The 27,832-nt window shown below is 34.6% G+C and overlaps 1 protein-coding gene across 3 annotated transcripts; it reads right to left on the bottom strand.

Moving 5' to 3' along the window:
• LOC133184116 (zinc finger MIZ domain-containing protein 1-like) lies at window positions 1-27,832 on the bottom strand. Of its 3 annotated transcripts, none has more exons than XM_061318974.1 (15): window positions 27,689-27,832; window positions 14,521-14,656; window positions 8,239-8,502; window positions 6,420-6,654; window positions 5,796-5,984; window positions 5,418-5,669; window positions 5,212-5,320; window positions 4,531-4,666; window positions 3,987-4,197; window positions 3,526-3,631; window positions 3,086-3,305; window positions 2,826-2,980; window positions 2,415-2,549; window positions 1,864-2,333; window positions 1-1,651 (listed from the first exon to the last, which is right to left on the bottom strand). In XM_061318974.1, the coding sequence occupies exons 2-15, from the start codon at window positions 14,652-14,654 to the stop codon at window positions 1,463-1,465; spliced, it is 2,805 nt and encodes a 934-aa protein (XP_061174958.1). In that variant the 5' UTR covers window positions 14,655-14,656; window positions 27,689-27,832; the 3' UTR covers window positions 1-1,462. The 3 variants fall into 3 exon arrangements, with proteins under 3 accessions (XP_061174958.1, XP_061174959.1, XP_061174960.1); XM_061318975.1 differs by lacking the exon at window positions 27,689-27,832 and adding an exon at window positions 17,601-17,736; XM_061318976.1 differs by lacking the exons at window positions 14,521-14,656; window positions 27,689-27,832 and adding an exon at window positions 8,925-9,335.

The raw sequence follows: 27,832 nt of genomic DNA, 5'->3' as shown, positions 1-27,832 counted from the left end.
TATAAAACATAACATATATTCTGTATTTATAATATATATAATCTATGTACATTTCTATCCTACTTCGGAACTTGGACACAAAAGAATATTTGCCATGGACATGATTCATTTTCATAACATGAAAATTTAAATAACTATTAATAAATATTATACAAAATTAAATTAAGACAATTATATTCTGTAAACAGCTTGTCAAAGAAGGCTGAAATGTTCCCTAGGATTACAAAAGTGTGCCTAAAATTCCAACATAGAACGCTGTCATGGAGGTTTCAGGCAAACATTTCCTGCAACCTATTTGTATAAAATAATCAACCAAACTGTCTTTCCATAGGGATAAATCCAATTTTTTAGACCTAAAAAAAAAATACTTTACAGCAAAATAAAGGTAAACAGTAAAAGTTTCTTTCTGATATTGCACATTCAAAATTTGCCAATTACACCATGAAAAAAAGGGTTGATTGCTTCAAAATCTTTGCATGTTACCCTTGCATGCATAAATTTATAACTTGCACTACAAATACATATAAATAATACTGTATATCAACTTGCGTTCTGGGTTACATAAGCTGTTTTTATCAGACATATTTGTGTTGAACTAAAACTTCTAAACAGTGTCCATCATTGTTATGCTAAAAGGAATTTATGATACCTAAGTTCATAGTTATGCATACAAAAGGCTAGTGCATCACAAATCAGCTGTTTTTCCAAGAGCCACCTGTAATTTGTATTGCATGTGATGTACTTTGCAGTAAACATAAGGAAGACACAAATAACAGAGGAAAATATACACATGTACATTACAGAAGTTCCACCTGAAGAAACAAAATTTACAACCCCAATTTTCAAATCAAAATCACTGTATCTGTATGAAAACAAAATTTGCTTTCTAAAATATTGTAAAATTACAAATGAGCAGCGAAAAAATAATGAGCACATAATAAGGTGTTGAGAGCAGTCAACAAAGACAGAAAATGGCGTAGAACTTCCTCAGAAACATACAAATATCAACTACAGAAACTCTTTATGTCATTTGCTGCCTATTCAAAACTGAGGCCTCCCATTACATTACAGGAGCCTTAAAGTCTGACCAAAGAATGCTGTCAATGGACAACTTTCAAAAATGTAAACAAATCAGATATATGTGGATATCACATGACTTATTTTGTTATGCTGCCCACAAAAGGCTGCATTTTAATGAAGAGATTTAGGGTGGGGATGAATGGTCCCCTCCATAAAGTTAGAGTGATACAAATGAAGTATAACACGAAATCCAGGCAAGTTGATGTTCAGTATCAATAAATATATGACAAAGCAAGTAGAGAAATAAAATCTGAAGTTTGATCCTCCACACTGCAGATCTGTAAGACAACTGGCCAATTACACAGAGGTGGCTTCACTGACAACAGTCTTTTCTGTTCCTTGTCACAACAGCTCTTGAAATACTTAGATTCATACTAGTTTGCTATTCAAACAGAGCCAACAAATCATCATTATTGCTATTGGCACTGGTTGAGGTTTGATTGTTTGTGGACGTTGAATTGCTGTTATTTGTGTTTGTGTTCTGTGTTCCAGGCGAGTCACTCCCGGAGCTCTCAGGTGGTCCCAAATACGATAACAGTTCAATAGGATCACCAAAATTTTCTAGCTGGAGCTAAAATAGAATAATTTTGTTGGTTATTTACTTTTTTCTTATAGCATCCAAAATACAAATCTGTCAGAAAGTAAAATATATACAACATCATGTATGCCTCACAAATCTTTATTTTTATTTTAATCTCAGATGTAGAAAACAACATTAAGAATCTCGGTAGCTTCAATTTTTGTATAAGCTGATTATAAAACAAATGACATTATATCACTCACATCTAAATTGTTGCTCTGACTATCATTCATAATAGTAGATGGGTCCAAATTGATATCCTCTATTGAATTGCAGTTATCTGCCCCTGACGTATTATTCTGATTGCTAGGAGGTGACTGGTGATCAAGTTGATGGCTGCCATTACTCATGCTTTGTGATGATTGGCTGGAGGGAGTCATATGACTGTTCATATTGTTTTGGTCAGGGTGCCTTAAAGTGGGCATTCCCTGGTCCCCGGACACTGGGACAAACTGTCCTGCATTGTGAGTCATTTGAGAAGAGGAGTCACTTTGTGGCACATTGTTCATTGAATTTCCACTGTTCATGGAATTTCCATTACTAATATTGTTTATGCTCTCTGACATATGTGTGAGAGGGGAACTATAGTCTGAGGGGGGACCTGGGTGGGGATATCCTGTACTGACTGGTCCATTTGGCATGCTCTCATTTGGCATTCCTGGATACTGTGATCCTGTAGATAAAATATTTCATTAGTCTGCGATGAAGCATAGTCCTTATTTTCATTTACATGTTGAGTTTCAGTTATACATACCTTGGCCAGAGTTCATGGTAAAAGGTGATGCAGCTTGTCTGCCACCCCCCATCATGTCCCATGTACTCATGGTTGGTAGCTGCATGCTTGATGGGGACATTGCTTTGACCCATCGACCACCACAGGAGTTATCTCCTAAAACATTTACAAATATATAATTCATCCAGTTCTTCAGTCTCTGTGTTTTCATACAGGTGCCTTAATCTTTAAACAATTTTTTTTTAAAACTGTGTTTTACTTCATAACATTATTACCCGTGTATCACTAAATTTTCAACAACCAAAAAAAATCTGGTACAAATTTGTTTCTGTGTACACTGCACTTTAGCATGCAATCAAAAACTCTAATCATGAAAGCTAAATCCAAAAGAGTTCATTCAATTCATGCTAAATTAACTATTTTGAAACCTACCTGTATCCTCCTCTTTTACTGCAGTTTTATGCTGCACAGGTTTCCAAGCTGCCATGGGGTCAATTGTGACCTCCTCAAATTCTGTTGTCTGAAGGTTAGTAAGAATTCCCCATATGTACTGGTCAATCTCTAAACCCTCCAGTAATGCTGTTTTACTGTAATCAAGAACAAAATTGAAATATAATTCTTCTGATGATTTTGGATATTTACCTAGCTAACTTTGTTGCTCCATTTTGGCCAAAGTGACAATAAGAACTTGCCTACACACGGGGCACCGCCAAGAACCCCGTTCTGTGTTCAGCTGAAGATACGACTCCAGATCAAAGCACTGTATATGTTTACACTCATGTCCCCGAGCAGGAAGCATAATTCGCCGGAATGTGATTGGACACTTAAGGGATACTTTAATAGCTGTCTGCTCGACTCCATCCTCACTATTTATGCTGTTGTTACTTGTCACACTTGTAAAATTTCTTTTGACTAAAAAAAAAACAAACAACAAAATGATGCTTAAATCAAGATATTCTCCCCTTTCTTTTTGAAATCTATCATACTGCAATATGTATTGTATAGGAAATTATGAATCTTTGCAATTAATTTCATCTTCAAGTACTACTCCTCCCATTGAATGACCACAGGTTTCAGTATGAGAGTACTTTAAATGAAATTCTTTTAACGATAGCCTTCGGGATGTACTTACTTTTCGTGATACAATGCTCTGCAGGTAAAAGACGCTTCTTCAGTAGGCCCTGAAGTACCGACCGCACACTTGGACGATGAACCAATTGCAACACAAAAAGATGAGACTAAAAAAAAAAACATCAAGAGAATCTTTAGGATTTACAGAAAAAACAAATGGACACTGATGTATATTGTATGATCAGAATTTTTGGTGAGGATTCAATTTTGGCATTATTAATGAGAGTATTAGGTCACTAACATCAAATATCACTAACAATTCAATGAGCTTTAGAGGTACCGGTAATAGTTATCTTTCTTGATACCATAGAATTGGTAAAATTACTTTTCGCTCAATATTATGCCAGGTTTTTTAAGGACAAATAGCTAGAAATGTGTCATTTAAAAATTCTACTTATACAGTGAATAAAATTTAAATTAAAAATAAGATATTTGGGATCAATAAATGTAATGTGATCTTACACAACAACATGCTGTGACTGTGATTTGAATGGTATTTCTGCCAGGCTGGCAAACATCTTTGAGGTACAGTGGTTTGTGGGAGGTCTTATTCTCTCCCCGCTCTATGTTAAGGGGATTAGCATTGACACTAACAGTCACTGAGGCTGGCCAGTTAGTATTCATCTGCCTATCCTCATGATGGAAACACTTCAACTGTAATTCAAGGTCAGATCTGAAATGGAAAATTATAATAGTTTTTAAGAGTTGTCTCCCTTGTGAAGGCATTCATGAAGTGAATACCTCTATCAACCAATTCTTTTTGGCCATGCGTTATCATTTTTTTTGGGGTTGTCAAATTACATACTAAACTTAAATCAAAGTTTGAAAAAAAAAATGATCCAGATCTACTTATAGTTCTCAAGTTGCCTAATTTTTTTTTGAAAGACACTTCATTGCAGTTGATTTTTTGAACAGAAAAATCTCCCAAAAATTCAATGAAATTTGTTATTTACTTTTAAAGCAAACCTAACAGAAACATGTCAGTAAGATTATATAACATACAAACCTCCACATAAGGGTTTGATACACAGAATCTCTGAGGTGGAAGACATGGTTGCTTACTGCCAGGTTATGCTCCAAACGGAATGGAGGCAACACTACACCATCCCTGACTGGGAAAGTCAGGCGTAATTCCTCAGGGTCTGAAGTCACAAAAGTTGTGTAAAATTACATACAAAGCATATTTTCCTTATGTATCTGAGTGTCAAGATCATTTCAACTTCTATTGATATAGGTACAATGGAATCTGCCATTGTTTTACTTAAAATTATATCAAACTGAAAATTGTCCTAGGATGTACTGGTACATGCACTGGACTGAGTTGCCTTGAAGTTAATACTTTGGTTGCAATTTCTATCCTCACTCTTAGAAATTGTAATTTTGATATGCTTGACATGGACCAATTTTTGTCATAATGCATTATAAAGGCATCACCTCCAACAATTCGAAGAGTATTTTCCACCATTTCATAATGTTACCCTAGTGCAATTATTAGGAAATGCCTTAGCAATATTGGTGCAAACTTTCATTAAATTACATCTATTGTTTCAAGATAACTCCACCAACTCATGTCATTGACTTTCCTCATTTATCATAGTTACACTGTATGGCAAATCTACATGTAATATTTAAGTACCCCTTCCATAAAACCAATATTATAATTATATCTACTGACAAAATACTTCACCTTTCTTGATCTGCATTTGCCCAGGGTAGGGAGGCTGCACTGCCCCTGGTGTGATGGGTGGGGTGGGGTTACCAGGCAAAGGTGAGTGAGGATAACTCATGTTGGAGGACTGCAATGGAATCTAATTGTGTCATCAAGTCATAAATATAGTTTATAAAAAATTCTGATGACATTTTTTTTTCAATTAGATGAACTCATAAAAGTACCTGTAAGTTCTGCTGTCCATTACTGTACTGAGGGGAGGGACCATATCCTGGACCCTGGGGAGGGAGCTGTCTGCCTTGTGGGGGGTACTGGCCTGTCATGTATGGATTCTGACCATTTGGGTAGTGAGGTGGAGCACTGGGCCTCATTCCTGGTTGCTGAGGACCATAGGTTGGGGAAGGCAGAGGCTGCTGGGCTGGGGGGTACTGAGGTTTGTTTGGATACTGTTGCTGGTTTATGTACTGTGGGCCATACTGGAGAAGTAAATACATCAATGTCATTTATTCATACACATACACACTTATACACACATACAAATCTACATGATTTCTCCGCTCTTTTCTACTTTTGTGTAAAATTATTTTCCAAGAAGTCACTACCTGTGCTCCATTAGGGTACTGCTGACTGCCAGTGACCTGCCTTTTCATCATCTGTGGATTCTGATAAGGAGCGGTACGACGCATGTACATGCCTTTGTTCATCATTGGGCCTGGTGCTGTCCCATGACCCATATTCATGGGTCCTCCTCTTTGGGGCATCCCTTGATACTGATTAAACTGATTCTGAACCTAAAGAAATGTTCACGGATTTTGTAAATTCATCAACAAGTCAAGATCATAATTCATTTGCAAATCTCTGCTATGGATGTTAATCTTTGTGGAAAAAGAGTTCATAATTCATAGACAGCTAAAATTTTATCATCATGAATATTTACTTCCACATTTTAATCAAAGATGTGAAAAACTTGTTGAAACAGGAAGCAAGTCCTACAGTTAGTGACAACTGTATACAAGACTGATACAAGTGTCTGTAGAGTATAAATAACCTATTGGCATAATGCTTCACAATATCAAATTGATGCAAAGCTCTAGTGCACTGGTATCAGGAAGGACTCAAGTAAATACTTGCAAACTTTCTGTCACCACTGCAAATGACTCTTTTCCTGTCTCTATACAAACTTGTATCATATCTGTACAATTATGATAGAAGAAAACAAGTCTTACTGGCATCTGTGGTGGATACTGCCCATTCATATTCATTTGCATATTGAGCTGTTGCTGATCCTGCATGGCAACCATACTAGCAGTTGCTGTGGCAGTTGCAGTTGCTGTTGCTGCTGCCGCAACCAATGCTGCAGATAGGGCTGGGTTTCCCTGTGGCATCCCTGGGCCTCCTGGATACTCATTGTGTCCTGATATTGGCGTGTTAGAGCCTGGTGTGTTTGGAGTAGGAGGATACCTGTACAAGACAATTATTACTCTAAAATGCATGAATCAAAACTGGATATGTAAATCTTCATAGATGGCTTCCATATTTTTCACCTCTCCCTAACTAGCAACAAAACCAGATCTGTCCCTTTTTGACCAAAGCCTGCCCCCCTCCCCTCCTCCCCCTTTCCCTGAATAATAGAAGACACACTCAAAAGAAAATTAAGAATATCATATTTTTACAAAAACCTGACAATACTTCATTATATTTATATGTGCCACAAGACTTACTAAAGTTAAACTATTTACAAATAAATCTCCAGAGACACTTGAAACAAAATGAAAATCCTGGTTATTCCATACATGCTTTCATTTCACAAAGCTTATGCTTTCATTCGAAACCAACTATAATATATAGTAACAGTATAAATGTCAGATGAAGTACGAAGCGTTTGATTGAATTCTTCCATCATTGTGAGTGATTTGTGACTAATATCCTAATACCACTATTTACTGATGACTAAACACATCCATCCTGTTGTCTTTAATTTTGAAATATATATTATATGATTATGATAGCGGTTGTCATGGTTTCAAGATTTATACATGTAACTTTCTGTCTGGATCAATTCACACCCTTTTTTCTATTTGACATTTGTCATATAGTTTTTCTTTTACATTTCAAATTATCCATAGAATACTTCCAGACTCTTTTTTTCATGAAGATGTATTGCATCCTAAAAATGGGTCAAAGTCCTACTTACACCAAAATGATTATTTTTTTTAAGTTGATCATGATGTTCTTTTTCACACAAATTTGTAGTTTCTACAGTACAACAACCAAATAAATGTGAAGTTTTTCTTTATATACTTTGTATAATTGTTTTCTCTCATTTTTAGAAACATGTTCTTGTACAAGTACCCATGCATCCTTAATCCTCCTCCTTCTCGCTACCCCCTACCCCTCTCTTCCCTCCCTCCTAAAGGAAAGAAAAACCGCTCTCTTGTAGCCACTAGCTTAATTAGGTAACTTTCCTAGTGGAAATGCCACTCTCCCCACCTCATCCTAATTTCCTAAATTTTTTTTTTTTTTTACATGGTTATATGTATTCCCCATATGCCTCACTGCTAACTTCTAAGCATAAATTATCAACATATAAACCCTAATAATTAAATGATGACCCCTTCTATTGCATAAGTATGGAAAACAATATGCTTATTTCCTTTACAATCTTTTAAAAAAATATCAGGGTTGGTAGGTAAGCTTTTCAAACAATAGTCTTCTGCGGGGAAAAAAAAAACAAACAAACAAAAAACAAAACAAATTCAATCAAAGATGAGGTTTGTGTTATTCTTCCCAAAAATACTTGTAGGTATTTCAACTTTCCAGATAAATATCACAACTATAAAATGTCTGTTACCATACTAAAACTATCCTCACAATAACTTATCAAATGTTGTAAAAAAAAAATAAAATAAAAATACATCAGATAGCACATCTTTCTATGCTTTTCTCTCAGAAAAGAACATCACTTTGGGATTATAAAAGTATAGGCAAGTCATATTAGAGGAGACAGACTCTTTTTTCTAGGTCTTAAAGCTATCAGACACCTACCCTGGTCGGTTGTACCCCCCAGAGTCCCGCCTGTTTGTGATGGGTCCCATGTTATATGGAGGTTTTTGCATCTGATTCCCTGTGAATCCTTGAGGCTGTTGTGTGTAGTTGGTTGAGGACATTGTGGTATTAGTGTACCCTGATCCTGGAGTACTGTGGTTGAAGGGACCACTTTGTGTAGACTGGGTCATCCCCCACACGGTGGTCACCACTGAGAGGGAAGGTGGACCTTGATTTCCAGGCATCCAACCACCATTAGGATCACTGTCGGAAAGATATATAAACACAATAATCTACATGATCAATGTTTTTGTTTATTATGTGTGATAAAAATCCACTGAGAAAAACAGTTTACTATTTCTTAATTATTCTTGAAGGTAAATATTTGTGTACTGTTATCATCCATACAAACCTTAAAATGTCATTAAATCATCATTACATCAGAAACCCTAAAATCCTTTACACTTATTTACTGCCTTTCAAAATTATTTTTTGCCTTTCAAAATTATCTGAACATAGCCCTTATAAACCTATATTCCTATAGTTCACACCACCAGACAGCTTAACAAGCCCTCAAGGAATCCTGATTCTTGACCTACTAAGTGTTTCTAATATCATCATAATTTACCTGCCTTTTGTGAAACATAGTGCAAGAAATCCAATAGCAATTACATTATACAACACACCTCTCAGTCTGAACTGCTATCTGAAGCTCTGTTGCCACTTGGGGCTGCCATTCCCCACCAGGACCTGAAGTCATTGTTAAATGATTCCAACCACCCCTGGAAATTTTAGATCTCTTTTCTTGTCAAATGTTGTTTAAAAAATCTGAACACACACACTAAACACAAACAGAGCTAAGTTAATCCTCTCCTAGAATCACTGTCTCAGCTGGGTGTTTAATTCAGGCACCATTGTCTATACCAGTGAGTGTCCAGTCTATCAGTGTACGAAGTCAGCCATTGTCACACAAGTGTAAACACTAGAGATTACTCTACAACTCCATGTACATGTCCTAACTATAACACTACACAGTCAGTCTAACAGGGCCTTTATCAGCCATCCCAGTTCATCCTAAGCTGGTCACATGATCAGCCTAGCTCAATCTGCCTTGTTTTTACAGAAACAAGAGGCTCCAGAAGGGAAAATCAATGTCAGGAATAACAACCAGTGCACAGCACTGCTGTTAGTTTTAGTTGACCTACTCCACAGCAAACACACACCAGGTAAAACATACTTTTAAATGGCAAATCAAGTTTGTTTACGAAGGTATTCTGTACGTTAACACCAAACTTCAGAAAACACCTGCAGGGCATATATATAAGACACTGTCCATTGAGATAATAATTTGTAAGTCAATTTTATCAGTTAAAATTCTAAAGACTTATCCTTCAATGACCTAGTAAACCCACTATAAAACTTATTGGTAGGTATTAGTGCTATCATAGCCCAAATAAAGTATTTAGGAGCCACTAACTAAGAGAGACTAAATATTCTCAGGTGATTTCCCTTTACATGAAGTCAAACGATATGTTATTAGTCCAGGCATGGAGGTCAAATCTATTTCCTTCCTATTGTGTTTTAGCACTGCGTCATGCCTTGTTGTGCTCCAAGGTGGTGAAGCTCAGTGCATTCAATCACAATATCGAATCAGGACAGAATGAACAGGAACAATCTCAGTTGTAGCTTTAATAATTGTTTTAGAAAACTTCAATGTGGAGGAGTTATATTACTGACACAATTCTAATACCGACTTCAGAGAAACACTATCACACATTTAGTTAATTAACATATATTAAAATTACTTACAGTGCTGTCATTTAAACTGATGGTTTGAAGCAGTTACATGTAGCATGAGAGAAATTAAGAGAAAAACGTAAATGACTTTTTTTTTAAACACAAAATGCAAATTGATTCTGGCAAGAGAATTAGTGATATAAAATCTCTAGTTCTCCCTCTCCTTACTGGCTGTGACAAACTACACATAAATACAAGACAATAAGCGGTCCTCGTCCCAACAGACATTTATATCACTACACTAACAAATGAGTAATGATTCATAATTTCCATGCCATTGTAGATATTTAAATATCTACTTAAATATGTTTTGTATATTTTCAATTTTTTACAGTAGTTGATTTTATTAGTAAAGCCACTAAGCCATTCTTTCATGCAACTTTAGTGATAGATTTAATTAATAACAAAAAAGCCCCCTTCAATCATCATGTAGTTATCAATGTTAACAAATCCTTTCTTTTCTTTCTACCTCTAGACCTGAGTTCTGTAAGTAATTTAACCCTATTATTGCAAATGGATACATATCTTTCTCTGATCAATACACTGGCAGTCAGTGTTGTGGATTGATTTTTGTTAACGTATGAAAAATTGATTGCCTGATACCAGTATGAAGACATTCATGTAACACATGGCTTTTTTTTGAAAATCAGACTAAATACTTCTTTTATGGCATTTATTTTTTTTCATGCTCATATAAATAATATTTGTGTATGTATATATAAATCAATCCTTTACCGTAACATAAACAATTCACAAGTTTGGTACATTTCTACATGAAAAAATTGTGTTTAAAGTCAGACATGTTCCTTGAATATCTGTTTTGTATCTCGATCTTGGTATTTATAAAAGTTATGAAAAATTATCATCTTCTTGTGATTTCTAAACTGTTTTCAAAATGGCTCAAAAGAGAAATATGCCAAAAATTATGATATTAGCATTTCAAGTGATTTCCAATAGGAAACAGCATCCTCTGGAAAGGTACCTCAATTTTTTGTGAGTAAACTTGTTTAAGAAACTATACTTAATGACAAATTCTTGGGGAAAATTATATATTACTGAGGAACATGTTGAACAGTAGTTGGAACAAACTTCCAGTATCATATGACAAATTTACTACTTTACAACTGATTGCTTACTCTCCAAAGACATTCACTTTGATATATCTGCAAAGGACCAAAGCTTTGACTTTTGATAGAAGATATGATTTACAAAAACCATCATGGCTTACTGTATTCATTTTAATTAACTCCAACTAATACTTCTTTATTTTTTTGTTTAATGTATATTGATGCTTTCCAAGAATCAGATTTACAGGAACTTGTAAAATTTATGACTATGTATCAACAGAAGCATGGATAATGATTACAGCATCTACAGTAAACTCATCTCTAGTAAGAAATCAATCATGATTAAGTTTACTTCCTCCTCAGCAAAGAAGATCAGGACACCCAGAAATAGAACAAAAGTCCTCATCTCTCCTATAGAGGACACCAAGAAATTGAACCAAAGTCCTCATATCTCCTATAGAGGACACCAAGAAATAGAACAAAAGTCCTCATCTCTCCTATAGAGGACACCAAGAAATAGAACAAAAGACATCATCTCTCCTATAGAAATAGAATAAAAGTCAACATCTCTCCTATAGAGGACACCAAGAAATCGAACAAAACTCCTCATCTCTCCTATAGAGGACACCCAGAAATAGAACAAAAGTCATTATCTCTCCTATGGAAATAAAACAAAAGTCAACATTTCTCCTATAGAGGACACCAAGAATAGAACAAAAGTCCTCATCTCTCCTATAGAGGACACCAAGAAATAGAACAAAAGTCCTCATCTCTCCTTTAGAGGACACCAAGAAATAGAACAAAAGTCATCATCTCTCCAATAGAGGACACCAAGAAATAGAACAAGAGTCATCACATCTCCTATAGAGGACACCAAGAAATAGAACAAAAGTCATCATCTCTCCTATAGAAGACACCAAGAAATAGAACAAAAGTCATCATCTCTCCTATAGAGGACACCAAGAAATAGAACAAAAGTCATCATCTCTCCTACAAAGGACACCAAGAAATAGAACAAAAGTCATCATCTCCTATAGAGGACACCCAGAAATAGAACTGAAGTCATCATCTCTCCTATAGAGGACACCAAGAAATAGAACAAAAGTCATCACCTCTCCTATAGAGGACACCAAGAAATAGAACATAAGTCATCACCTCTCCTATAAAGGACACCAAGAAATAGAACAAGAGTCATCACATCTCCTATAGAAGACACCAAGAAATAGAACAAAAGTCATCATCTCTCCTATAGAGGACACCAAGAAATAGAACAAAAGTCATCATCTCTCCCATAAAGGACACCAAGAAATAGAACAAGAGTCATTACATCTTCTATAGAAGACACCAAGAAATAGAACAAAAGACATCATCTCTCCTATAGAGGACACCAAGAAATAGAACAAAAGACATCATCTCTCCTATAGAGGACACCAAGCAAATAGAACCAAAGTCATCATCTCTCCTTTAGAGGACACCAAGAAATAGAACAAGAATCATCACATCTCCAGTAGAAGACACCAAGCAATAGAACAAAAGTCATCATCTCTCCTATAGAGGACACCAAGAAATAGAACAAGAGTCATCACATCTCCTATAGAGGACACCAAGAAATAGAACAAAAGTCATCATCTCTCCCATAAAGGACACCAAGCAAATAGCTGATATCACAGCTAAACAAACAGACTAGTGTAGGCCAACTAGAAATCATCAGATATAATACAAATTGTATGATGTTCTTGTGATTAAAGAAAAAATGATTGTAAAACAGTAAACCTAAATAATCCTTAAGTACTGGCCAAGATAACAGGAGAGATAGAACACTAAAATTTAAAAAGATTAAGTAATAATTAAATATTCCTATCCCAGTCCATTAATTCTTTTGATTTATAAGTGATAAATTATTAAAATCATAATTTTCAGTTGTACTGATTTTGGACTCTAAGAGGAGAGGAGAAAAATGCAATGAACCAGACCGGGATGCGAACTTGGGTCCTCTGAATATTCAGTTATGTGCTCTACAAACTGAGCTATCTGGCCACCAGTGATCAAACCCATCTGACTGCCACAAGCCAAAGGGCCTTAACTGTCAACTGAGTATAATAATAAAATACTGTAAGAATCCATAGAATGGCAATTTAATGAGAATATAATAAAACAAAATAAACTGATAGATGAAGATATGGTGCCCCAAAACAAGAGAAATAGGATGATCAGGGATTAACAAAATAGTCTGGTACTGATCGGCAACAACTCAGAGTAGATCTCTTTACTTGCTTGTATGTGCAAACCAAACTATATACATTATTACTTAAAACAACAATACATACATAGTTTACTTAGCTCAAACCCTACTAACACCAGAATCCCTCACCCAGGGGGCATGAATTATAATTTTGGAAGATGCACCCTTAACCATGCACTTTGTCTGCTAAAAATCCTTAGGAGCAGAAAAGAGGATTTTCAAAGTATTAATGCATTTTCACTATATGATCAATAGAGCCCTGCCCTAACACCAGAACCTGACCCAGGGGCCAAGAATTTCACAATTTTGAAAGAGGCATCCTTGTTCATTATCACCATGCATTAATTCTCAGAAGCAGAGAAGATTTTCAAAGAATTTAAGTTTTTTTACTATAGGTCAATAGAGCCTAGCCCAACACCAGAACCCTTGACCCGGGGCCATGAATTTCACGATTTTGGTAGGGAACTCAATGCTTATTATTAACATGCCAACAACTAACTGCATGATGTGCAGTAGTAAAGAAAATTTTTGAAGACTGCATTTATTTTGATGGTTTTGGTCCCACCCCTCAGGCCCAAGGGGTGCAGAAATCATGAAATTCACACTGTTTGTTCCCCTTTGCTCATAAATTTTATATACCAAAATTGGTTGATATTGGTTCAACGGTTCAAGAAAAGAACCTAAAAGTTAAAAAGTTTACAACTGACAGACAATGCACAATGACGGACAGTAACCTGAGTGACTCAGTTGACCTAAAAACATACACATATGAAGGGCATTCTCACTTTCAGCTTAGTTTGTTAACCTATTTAAAATGGCAAGTTAGTACCCAACAGAAGTTTTGGAGAGATATCACAATAACTATGATTGCTTTCACCCTCTTACTAGAGGGGATAACTCTCTCCTGCAGTCCTAACCTGTTAACCAATTCCTCTTTTTTAAATGCCCTCCTTTAATCCTAGCTTCTTTCTTTCAACACTATACTTCCATCTCCATGTCCTAAATCTAAAACCCCAACACCAGTACAAGTGCACTACTGTACAACATTTTGTTTAATTCTGCATTCTTATTACCATTTCAAAATACCAAAACTAACTGTATAAAATTCTGCCAGAATGACAATGAAACAAGATTACAAGTGTTCAAATAAAAAATAAAGTACATAAAAATTCTCACCCATGGCCCATAGGAGGCATTGGTTTCTGCTGTAGCTGAGGATGCATGCCTGGTGATTTAGAGTCGGGTGTTCGATTCTTTTGATGTCTTAACAGAAGAAGTCGTCCAAGTTCTTCACACCACATAGAAAGCATGCCTACAAAACAATTATACTCACTTAATTAAAATCACCAGAATTTATCAAAATAACTAAAATTCTTTACAAACCTGCCACCAAATTTCCGAACATATATATAATATTAATCCTATATTTACTTATAATTTAGCAGTTTTAAAAAGCAGCCCAACATGAACAGATCTCTATAATTCAAACTTTTTAATATTTATGTTACGTAAAAGATAGAAAAAGTTTCCAACTCTGTTTTCTAAAAACATCACAGTTATCCCCTCCCCCATTCAATAAATGACAGTGTCACTAACTGTTTTAAAAATATACATGTACTGTTAGATATGTGAACTTCTAAATTTATTTGCATAACCTATAGATAGAATTATTTAGAAATTCTCAGGGAAAAAATCCACAAGAAGTTGAATAATAATTGGTATCTAAGAAAATGTTTTGCTGTCATTATTTCAATTATTTGAGGAATAACATGACTTAAGCATTTCACATTAATAATATAAATATAGAGATTTAAAAAAAAAATCTATGCAATGGACATTTATAAGATATGGGTATAATCAATATTTCATGTTGCAGGAAACTTTTTTTGTAAAAAAAATTCTCTAATTAAAACTCTCCCTAATTTATTGAATTTTCAGCATGTAATAAAAACTATAAGAATGCTTTCTAAATGTCCGTGTTTTCCAATCTGATATGAATCAAAATTTTAACCTCAAACTGGCATGATTGGAGCCTTTCTATTAAAGTTTGTAATGTCTTAATCAGCCAAAACTTGTTGTGTAGTTGGTATCTTTCCATGGAATATAAACTAGAGGAATGCAACTTTTCTGGATTGGTGATGTGTCTAGATATTTCGGCAGAAAGCTTTCAACCCTTGACCCCTTATATTTGTTGCTGCCTTGAGGAGATTTTTTTTCTCCCTCTGCTTCAGCAAAACAATTTTCTTTGCAGACAAGTATTTAGAGACAATCAAATCACTTGAGAAATTCCCTTGTTTCAGAAGAATTGTATGCACTCTCCTAAAAGTGTACTAAAAATTAAAAGTATTAAGTTTCTTTACTGATTTCATTTATTTAGAAAACATATATAGTTGTCCCTCGGTGCAGTACCTTTCAATAAAACAAAATATTAATTATTTTCAGTTATATCCCAAAGTCACTGACTCTAGGGCTAACTTTATTAGAAGTCCATCTAACTGCTAAGCTGATTCGACTGCTCTAAAAACTCAAATGGTTAGATAGTGCAGTCAACACTTAACCAAAGTTCAGTCTTCACTATAAGAACCTGTTCAATTTAAAATTTTAGCCTAGTTGATAAAAGAAATAATTTATCTGCTAAACTGCCTACTACATTTCTGGCCTAACATGACCCCATGGCCACAATTTAATCAGACTTGTATCTACATTACATAATGATGCTTGCAAAGCAATATGACTGTAGTCTTGATCATTTTATTTTACACAGTCTGAATGTGAAAAAATTGAAATTCTCAGAATTTAAATTTTATAAATTTTGTCAAGTGGTCTACACAAAAAGTCTCTCAATTGATACTACCTTACTTTAGCATCCCCTCCCCCATTTCAACATACAACACTCTTTATGACACAGATTCTTTCATTCAAATTAAAATAAATAATAATATGCCTTAATTGAACTGAGGTTGGTTAAAAAAGAGTAATCTCTCCTGGGGAAGAAGACAAAAGTGTGCAAATGTTACACTGATGAAGAGAAGATGAAAAGTAGTTTAAAAAAAAAACAAAAAAAAAAAAACTCGTTATTTCATTTCTTATGAAAGAATGTGGATTTTTGAAAGTGACCTAATCAATTTTACATAGCAAATAACAAGTTCGTGCTATGCCATTGTCATAGTCTGTACAAGAAAGTTTAATCTGACCACATTTTGTAACTTACCTGTAACCTAGGAGTTAGTTGTTTTGAAATTTGCATTCCTGAATTTTATTTACAAAATGTAATAATATTTAAATAAAATTCAATTCATTTACTTATTTACTGACTATTCATTACTTTACACAACATGGAGATTACAGAATAATATATATTAATGCAATTAATTAATGCAACTAATTAATGCACCTAGTTTTATAAATCTTATCGAGAAAATTAAATGGTATTTCCAAGAAGATCCTTTATGTAAAGAATGACAATTTTGCTGCTGCTATAAGCTTTCTGGAATAAAAATCAATTTAGGGATGAATCCCTAATAAAGGTATAATATTGCTCCTTTCTTCAAAAATTATCAGTCGTATTTATGAATATTCTTTCAAATGCTTATGAATGTTTATCATCATATTTTTTTTTAAATAGCACATTATTTAATTATTGTACTGTACATTTTTTTTAGTCATTGTTACAGCCTAGCTAGAAACTTCCCACCATCTGATGTAAAACAAAATCAAGGTAAACAATCTAAAAATACTAAAATCATTTTTGCAATTAAAAAACGAACAAAACCCAATTTGCTAGAATACACAAATACCATGATGTTAAGTTCAACTTTTTTCTTCCATCATTACATCTAATGACATCACAAGTCAATTAATGTCTAAAATTAAAAGAAAGAAAATGAAAATATTTACGACGAAAAAACAACCATTAGCTTTTCAATGGTGCTCCATCTTCAAGCACTTAATTAATGTCATTCTTATAATAAAGACCTGCAAATCTAAATTGTTTGCAAAATTCGTTTACGAGTCTTCCAAAAAAAAAAAAATTACATTCCATTGAATCCTGTCAAAAGTCAACTCAATGGACATCAATTACAAATCTGTGTTCTTACACCTTATCCTTGTTAAATAATTCCATTTTACTTTCTAATACAAACGTTTTGCTAATTGTTTCAAGCGTGTTATGTGTACCAGGACTAATAGATAATAATCCCTCCAGCGATTTTCTATTTTTCCACTATGTGACTGTCAATGCGACTGACTATACTCACGGCATTTGAGCTAGCAATCAGCATGTCGTGATTGTTGGCATAGATTTCACCTCCTCCTCGTTCCAACATAATCACCTGTGTACCAAGTATCAATACCTTTGCTACACAAACTTAAGTGAGCGATGACAATGCCAGCCTAACTATTTCAAATCAATAATGCTTTCTTGTGACAGCCTAGACTCATAAATATGTATGGCTCTGAAAGATTTTTTAACCTTTCTTTACCTTTGAACTCTGAACTTATAGTTTGCAAATAAAAATTTTGTCTGTAGCTGTTTGTAAAGTCACCCTTTTTCTATTTGCCATAACAAGTCAGGTCAAAAAAATGTTGATCCACTTAGGAAAGAAAAATTCATCAGGTCTGATGGCTCATGAACTAGCTTGCTAGATAGAGGATCTATTGTACCGACAGGTAGCGGACTGCCAACACAAAGGCCAGGTAAACAGACCATGTAAATACCAGCCCTACAGGGTTAATGCTGCGCCAACTTCAATTACACACTCTATATGATCACTGCACAAAAGAAATCCACACAAATCATGCAATATTTAAATATCTATCTCTCTTAGAATTAGGAACTAATGATATTGGCATTTAGTTACTTCTTTGGATTTAAAACTGGGTGGAGACATTGAAATGAATTTTATGTCCTGATGCCTTAAATGATAAAGATTTGCAAAATAAATACATAAATGCAAACATGACAAATTTCGATACCTTATTTTCAACTTTATATTTTATTACAAGTGGGATTTTGTGTTGCTTAATTTTTCTTTTTTCGGAAATGGGGGGGGGGGGGGGGGGGGGGAGAGAGGGTTGTTTTACCTCTAACCAATGAAGTTATTGGTACTGCATCATACTCTAGTTATCTGCAGAGTATTTCAACAGTTGTAAACCTAGTTCAATAAAATAAAATTTCTGCTCTAAGTTGTACCTTTGAGCAAGGAAAAAAACTAATATGACTTTGGGGTGGACAAAAAAAAAAAAGGATACAGATGCAGGGATTTTTTTTATTTTTTTCTTATTTAAAGCTAATTTTGAGACAGAGAATTTGCCTTTACATTTCATTAACTGCAGCTTCACCGAATATAATAAAATTGGTATCTTTCAATATTTCATGTACCGGTAAATATTAAATGATTTTTTTTATTGACACCTTTAAACTTTAATGATAAAATGACACATCATATTTCCAGGTTAGACATTTAATGACTTGTGATTTTTAAAGAACATAACTCACTCATGATAGTAACAACAAAATAGATGATCTGAAATTCCGATCCTATAATATGAATATTTCCAAAGGTGACTTCAAATTTTGCATCATCATCTATGAGATCAACAGATGAAAAATCAAACAGGCTAATGGCCTTGTTTTACATTCTATAAGATGCACTGCATTTTGAAAACTTGAATAGAAACAGAAGTTACAGAAGAATCACTTCCTGTTGGCCTGAACAATTAAGCCATGTAAAATTCATCTCTTTTCTAGCCCCAGCTCTATTCTCACACTATAGGCCAAGACTTACACATATTCAATAAAGTGATGATTGCACTATATTTCCTTTTTAGCTCACCTCGACGAAGTCGAGATGAGCTTATGCTATACCCCCGGCGTCGGCGTCGGCGTCGGTGTCGGCGTCGGCGTTAGCGTCGGCGTCCCAGGTTAAAGTTTTAGGAGCAAGTCCCATTCCCAAGTAACTATAAGCCCTACCTGGACCAAACTTGCATGGATGATGCATCTAGGGATGGACACTACCAAACTTGCTTCGGATGCTGGATCTGACCTAGATTTTCCAGATGAGTGACCAGGTTAAAGTTTTAGGAGCAGATCCATTCCCAAGTAACTATAAGCCCTACCTGGACCAAACTTGCATGGATGATGCATCTAGGGATGGACATGGCCACACTTACTTCGGATGCTGGATCTGACCTAGATTTTCCGGATGAGTGACCAGGTTAAAGTTTTAGGAGCAGATCCATTCCCAAGTAACTATAAGCCCTACCTGGACCAAACTTGCATGGATGATGCATCTAGGGATGGACATGGCCACACTTACTTCGGATGCTGGATCTGACCTAGATTTTCCGGATGAGTGACCAGGTTAAAGTTTTAGGAGCAGATCCATTCCCAAGTAACTATAAGCCCTACCTGGACCAAACTTGCATGGATGATGCATCTAGGGATGGACACTACCAAACTTGCTTCGGATGCTGGATCTGACCTAGATTTTCCAGATGAGTGACCAGGTTAAAGTTTTAGGAGCAGGTCCATTCCCAAGTAACTATAAGCCCTACCTTGACCAAACTTGCATGGATGATGCATCTAGGGATGGACACTACCACACTTGCTTCGGATGCTGGATCTGACCTAGATTTTCCGGATGAGTGACCAGGTTGAAGTTTTAGGAGCAGGTCCATTCCCAAGTAACTATAAGCCCTACCTTGACCAAACTTGCATGGATGATGCATCTAGGGATGGACATGGCCACACTTACTTCGGATGCTGGATCTGACCTAGATTTTCCGGATGAGTGACCAGGTTAAAGTTTTAGGAGCAGGTCCATTCCCAAGTAACTATAAGCCCTACCTGGACCAAACTTGCATGGATGATGCATCTAGGGATGGACACTACCACACTTGCTTCGGATGCTGGATCTGACCTAGATTTTCCAGATGAGTGACCAGGTTAAAATTTTAGGAGCAGGTCCATTCCCAAGTAACTATAAGCCCTACCTGGACCAAACTTGCATAGATGATGCATCCAGGGATGGACTCTACCACACTTGTTTCGGATGCTGGATCTGACCTAGATTTTCCACATGTGAGACCAGGTTTAGATTTAGGAGTAGTCTCGTTCCCAGGTAACTGTAAGCCCTACCTGGACCAAACTTTCATGGATGATGCATCTAGGGATGTACACTAACCAACCTGCTTCGAATGCTGGATCTGACCTAGATTTTCCACATGAGTGAATTTTAGCCATATTTTAACCAAATTAGCATGGATGATGTATCTAGGGATGGACACTTCCAGACTTGCCCTGGATTCTGAATCTGACGTACAATTTCCAGATAAGTGACCAGGGTAATTTTTTTGGAGTAGCTATATAATATTATGGCCTGTTATGATTAAACTTGCATAGATGGTGCATCTAAGGATGAAAACTTCCAGACTTGCTTTGGATGTTGGAACTGACCAAAATTTTCTTGATTACTAAACAGGTCAAAAGTTTTTTGAGCATGCAGGTCTATAATTAAATCAAACTTGCATGGATATTGATCTTGGGATGTACCCTAACTAGAAAAAAAATATGATGTGAAATTTGCCTTACATGTAGATAACATTCGTCGAGGTGAGCTTCGTAATCTTTGATTACCTATGTTGTTGTTCTTGAAATTAATCTTTAAAAAAAAAATCAGAAGTATCTTTATTGTATCTTCATTTTTGTCCCAGGAACTTTCTTTTACAAACTTGAAATCTACTAAATCCAGTGTTACTATGATTTGGACTAATTTTTGCCTTGCAATCCTGTAGCATGTTTTTTTTTCTTCTCCAAACCGAATCTACGTATGACCTATCTATAGATCTATATTCCATGACAGAGGAAATTCGAATTAGAAATAACCGATCATGACAGGGTTGATATAGATTAAAATTAATCATGCATTACTGCTAAATGGATCGAATAAAGGATATGTGTGGAAAATAAGACCATATGAACATGTAAATTCAGATTTTTAGGCCTTATTTTTTCATCGGACATTTGGTCCTGTATCCTGAATTTTTTTACCGACCCGAACCAAATTTTACCGGTAAAAACCGACGGTCCGGTGACTTTCGCATAGACTGACTGAATATCATTCTTTGAGATAAGCTAGGAACTGACCTAATGAGACAAATCCTTAAAGATGGATGGTCATGGAATTTCACAATCCCCCCCCCCCCCCTTCCATCTCTGTGAAAGAACAAACCCTCTTCACATAAAAAATATATCCTGGCTCACTTCACATGCATCATCAAAATTTTTCTTAAAGTCAGAAGAATTGGAACAAAATTGCGAATGAACATCAATCCAGTGGTTTAAAAGTTGCATACAGTGTTTAAATTTCTGATCATGTCCCCTAAAGGGACAGATCTTGCATGACCCATTTGAATTAAATAGCTGCAGAATAACAACCATATAGCCTTAAGATGCTTAATCTGTGTTTAACAGGTGAGCCTTACTGCCTATGGGACGTTGTGTCCAATGTGTTGTGAAATAGACTTAAAAAGAATTTTTAAATCAAGAACAAATGATTCCCCTCCCTCATTTAAAATAAAATGTGCCAACTCTGCATTAATTAAAATTTCCCTGTCTTTGTTATAACTTCTGAAAGTACTTGCTACTGTAAGAGTTGATTCTGTCTATTATTACTTAAGTAGTGCTGTTTTTTCCTGATGTTACAAGTAAACTTGACATTATGATGTTACATTGATAGGTAAGTGTGTTTTAAATTTAATGCATGTGTTCAGCAGAGGAAAAAAAATCAAACTACCGAAAATCTTCACAATGCTTTGGAGTCGTGCCAGACAGAAAGTTCAAGAGGGCCTATCCTACACCACTCGTAGAACCAAATAACCCAATCATACACAAAGAAATCCAACACAGTGACAAAATGCTGCTATACTACCTACAGCCTGATAATGAAATAATCTGGCTAATGTAAGTCGCTTTGCCCTCATGCAACAATCAAGTGATCTCCTACAGGAACTTTAAAAAGGATTAAAACTTTTCAAGTGTAGGACAAAATTGTGAACATTACCTAGACTGATAATAACTTAGGTTTCATTTTTGTACACCAATACAACCATAGATCTTCCATGAATAATGTCAGGTGTGAAAATCCTGATGAAAGTTTGCCCTCCAGCTATTAACTTATTCCACAGATGTGCTCAAGTTTATATCATATTTTAAATTAATAATAGCATACTACTTATATGTTTTATGTTGATCTACTTGTCAAATATTGCTGAATTTTTAAATGTAACTGAGCATATCTAACATATCATTAACTAAAAGAAAAGACTTCATATTGCATTTGGCCTAATTTCTACTTTATTAAATTATTCTGAAATTTCAAGTTACTGTTGGATGCATCATGCACATGATTTTTTCCTCCCTAATCTTGTAAAATATATAATTTCCTAACTTCTTTGTACAGTATCAGAAAAAATCATTCAGTTAAGTTTTATGAACCAAGGAAAGAAAAGAAAAAAAGAAGGAAAAATATGTACTTTTCCCTTTCATAAGCAAGGTCATTTTTTTCATTTTTTGTGCAGAAAAGACAAACTAGACTAATGTGATTCAGAAATATTTTTTTTTGTAAAAATTACGAAAAAATCAGCTGAGAAAGAGAGAGAAGTGTAGATTTTGCCTAAAATGAATATACCAATCAAAAAAAAATAAAAATTAAAAAAAAGACAAACACACACAAAATAAAACAAAACATTGATCACGAGTGATTCAGCAATATGTATTTTAAATTTAAAAATCAATACAAATGCCAAAAATACCACAGAAATACATTTTTATAGTTAAATCCTTAAATACTGTAAAAGTGAATTACAAGTCTGAGAAAAAAATTATCTAATGAAAAAGTATTAAAAAAACTTTATTGGGTTACTGCTGAATAGAATAACTTTTTACTTAGGGGGGTCCACTAACTTTAGTTACATTTTCGGCCCTGGTCCAGAGCAGAAAATGGTAAGTGAAGGCACTGGCCAGAAGTATGTGGCCCAGATATATTATAGAAGTTTACACTTAGTTGGCACATAATTTTCTATCATCATAATTGCCTAATGAATTAAATATATAAACATTTTCAGCTGACATATTTAGTGGAATGAACCAAATATTAAAATAATCAAATGACATCAAATATGACTGTCTGTATTGAAACAAAACAACTATAGACCTATAGGCCTCGGTGTTCCCCCAAGTCACTGTGGCCCTCATCATCTTGTGAAGATTTTTTCCCCTATCAAAATTGACCTCCTTTTGTGCCCAGTTCTAGCCCCAAGAGGGCAAACTTGAATCTATCTAAATTGGGATGCTTATATTTCAATATGACTAACTGTGCCCTTGCTGTTCATCAATTTTTTTTCCAATATGATGCAAATTTCAGTCCCCTACTGTCGCCCTGCCCTAGCTCCTGGGACAAGAATTCAAAGATGCTCAAGAGCATCAGGATGCATGCACATTAAGTAATGTGACTAAATGCATCCTTGCTGTTCTTGAGCACAGGCACTTGGGGTATGGACCCCCCTTTCCATTTTTTTTTCTTTTTAAATCTGGTCACCTTTTTCCTATTTTTGTATTCTAATATACACTGTATGTTATCAATAATGTAACTCTTTTGTCTCTATAAGCTGTTTTTAAATATATCGTTTTCGACTGATACATAAAAAGAGAGAAGGCTTGCAACTCTTTTCTCATCGTCTGCCTCACCTCGCTTAAACTTCGCCTGATTATTTATCGAAAGAATAAGGAAACATGGAATATGCATATATCAATAAATTCGTTATACATTCTTCTTCCTTTTCATATTACCAGCTGGGACGGAAGTGCCCGGTATTTTCGGGTATCATCATTACGTGTAATGTCATTCGGAACATTAAATGCGAGAAGGAATAAATCCCGAATTTTCTCTTCATGTAGCATGTAACGGTAAGTTCTGTGAATAACAAGATAACTTTAACTAGCAAATTCTAATGGACGAAGATTAACTTTTAACAGACGACCTTGACAACCAAATTTTACAATATTGTTATTGCAAAGCCTGGAATTTTTTTTTAATGCAGAACATTTATAAAGTTAGAGTTACCGTTATTGCACTTCCGTCCCAGCTGGTGCACATCAACAAAATTTACCCTAGATGCAGGTGATTTAATCGAAATATTTACAAATCGGGGGCACATAAAAATTAAATGGAAATATGAAAATTGATATATGCATATTCCATGTTTCCTTATTCTTTCGATAAATAATCAGGCGAAGTTTAAGCGAGGTGAGGCAGACGATGAGAAAAGAGTTGCAAGCCTTCTCTCTTTTTATGTATCAGTCGAAAACGATATATTTAAAAACAGCTTATAGAGACAAAAGAGTTACATTATTGATAACATACAGTGTATATTAGAATACAAAAATAGGAAAAAGGTGACTCGACCCCAGATTTAAAAAGAAAAAAAAAATGGAAACTCCGAAAGGGGGGGTCCATACCCCAAGTTCCTGTGTTCTTGAGAAGTTCTATAAATATTTTTCCTATATATTCCATATAAAACCTACATGCCTTATTGTGACTGCATTTAAACCCCAAGAGTCATGATCTAGTGGACAATCTTTATTACATATAGGGAAAATTGCAGATTTAGCTAATATGCCTTCATGTTCTTTGAAAAAAAATTATTTTATATATCTTCTTTGAAAAAAAAAATTGTATATCTTTTCTTATTAATTCCCATGTACAAATTTGATCTCCCACAGAAGCCCCACCCAAGTCATGGGGGCCTTGACTTAATTGTACAAACTTGGATCATTATACTAGGGATACTTTCATATTTTGAATATGTCTAATTGAGACCAGGCTTGTCCCTAAGAATTGAAATACCTGGGGACATTAAAAAGGTAAAAGAGGTTCTGGGGTTCCTCCCTTAACAGGGGGTTGAGAGGGAAAAAGAGTAACTGGGGGATAACACCATTATAGGCAGGGAAATTCCCCAACCCCAGGTCTTAGGAACAACCCTGTGTAACCCTGCTGTTCTTCAGAGCAACATTTTTAAATATATTTCTCTTCTCATGGTTCAAAATTAGCTGATGTCTGTTAGTCCAAGTTTAGTAGAAAATGTGCATTTTCTACTTTATAAAGCACTAGTCAGTACGAAGTAGTAAAGTTCAATTATAAATCTTGACTTTGTTTTTATCTTAGTAATTTTTTTCCCCAAAAGGTTTTCTTAATGTTTGCATGAACTTAATAATGAAAATCAAATGTGTGCTTATGTGTATTGCAAAGATCAATTAACCTAGAGGAGACAGGGGTGGAATATTAAAACTTTGCCAGATTTTCAAAAAAGAGAGGGGAGGTGGGTTTAGTAGTCTTACATTTTTTTTTTCAATTTCTTTCATAAATTCATCTTCATTAAATTATTTAGAGGAAAAAATGTAAATCTAAAGTATTCTCTCCATTTTAAAGCTGTTAATTCTCACTGCAGTTGGAATCAACAAGAGATCATATCTTCAAGGTTAAATAGAAATTAGTGTTGTGACACATCTGGTAAATGTGTAATACTTTCATGCTAAAATACACTGATCATAAAACAATTACAGTTGTTGTCAATTAGTTACCTTTAAATGAGGTCAGGGGTAAGACTAATACCCCTAAACTGCATAATTTTTAAACTTTTTTAATTGACAGCACATTTTTTTTTAAAGAAAAACAAATGCAGGATATTTTACCATATTCTAAATATCTTTATCTTTTATGTATACACATATATGCATAAAACTTTGTTCAAAGCTGCATTTCACATACAGGAATGAAATATTTCTATATAGCAGATTTAACTATGGAAGATTCTCCCCGTGTTAAAATTATGAATATCTCAACATGTATTAATCAAGTGTAAGGTTTAAAGTGCTGAAGTGATTAGGAAAGTGATGTATTCTGGAACAAATTTCACATGAAAACATTAAGTCATACATAGAAATACTTGAAAAATATTTCATAGTAGTACTTATTTTTTATTTTAAAATGCCTTGCAGTGATTTTCTCTTATAATTGTTTGAATACTAATATAAATCAAATCTTTCCTTAAATGTAACATCTTTTTCATAATTTAAGAAAATTTAGTTTCAATGTTATTCCTTTTTTGAAATTGTTTTGTGGCACTTACTGTCACTCTATATTGACATTCAAGAAAAAAATGTTTTTCACAAAAAAAAATATCACCACTTTTAAATCAATTATGAATGTAATTAGTAAACAAAATTAAGTAAAATCATGTTTGATATGCTGCAAAAAGGTTTTTCCGTAGCTATATATGAATTAGTTAGTCCAAATTTTAGTTTTGTTAATTGCTCCCCATGGAGTATATAGGAATAAGTCAAGTAAGTCAAAGTCTGGGTCAAAACAGCACACATGAAGGAGTATCATCAACATGTTATCATTTTCATCTGATGGAGGGTGGACTAGTGAAATGCTTTACAGACTAGTAAAAATTGGAAGTCACTATTCTAAGTCCATGTGGACTAGCTAGTGCTTAAAAAAGGTAATTTCGAAACCCAGGTTTCTTTATATTTCTATTTTAAATTCTGATTCATTAATGTATTATTATTATTAACATTTCAAGAGAAGAAACTGACAGACATTAATGTATGGCCAGAATCTCAGTGAAGTTATAAGTCTGTGACAGATATGAGAGATTGTGTTAATATTGTGATATAATAAAGTTTTATTCCCTTTCATTGTCATTTAATCACATAAAAGCAAATAGATTTTAGATACTCTACTTAACAGATACATAATGTATTTAACTTCTATGCTGATTTATTAATTTTCCTGGACATAATATTATTGATGAAATAAAATGAAACACACCTATCAAGCCTGGATGTGGTTATAACAGTTATGAAGTTCTACTAAGTGACTATTTAGAGACAGTTCGTGTTACGTATGTACCCTATTTATCCACATTTATCGGGAAGTTGGCGAGTCAATATCATGACAGCCTCCCAACGTGGTTTGTGTTTACAACCACGCGTGAATCTATATTTAGTAACAGCTTCCTTGAACAATGGAGTTGCGGATTTATCGTTTAATAACTATCAGAAAGTTAAGTAATTTTACTTGTCATGGGGCAAGAAAAAACTGAAATATACATTTTTTACAAAATAAAGAAATAAATCAAGTAGAAACAATTTACTTCGGCCCAGGTCAATCATGTAAGCACCGGGGGGAAAAGTTTAATGCTTGTCCTGTGCACAACTTTCACAACCGGCAGGACGTTGTTTATGTTTGCCATGCAAAAAATAAATAAATAAATTGCTTACCATGTTAAAGAAATCGTCATGAATGATAAAGATCGTTACACTAAACAACACAAAAATACAATTTCATGTAGCTCTTCTACAGTTTTCATTCATCCAACACAATGGTACTCTAAGAAGTAATGAATATTCATACGCGGCCCTGGA

Source organism: Saccostrea echinata, unplaced genomic scaffold (assembly GCF_033153115.1).
Source record: "Saccostrea echinata isolate AGI-Se365-2 ecotype Australia unplaced genomic scaffold, CSIRO_AGI_Sech_v1 ptg000010l, whole genome shotgun sequence".
NCBI lineage: Eukaryota > Metazoa > Mollusca > Bivalvia > Ostreida > Ostreidae > Saccostrea > Saccostrea echinata.
The sequence above is the reverse complement of the archived record's forward strand: the minus strand, read 5'-3'. Positions and strand labels throughout refer to the sequence as shown.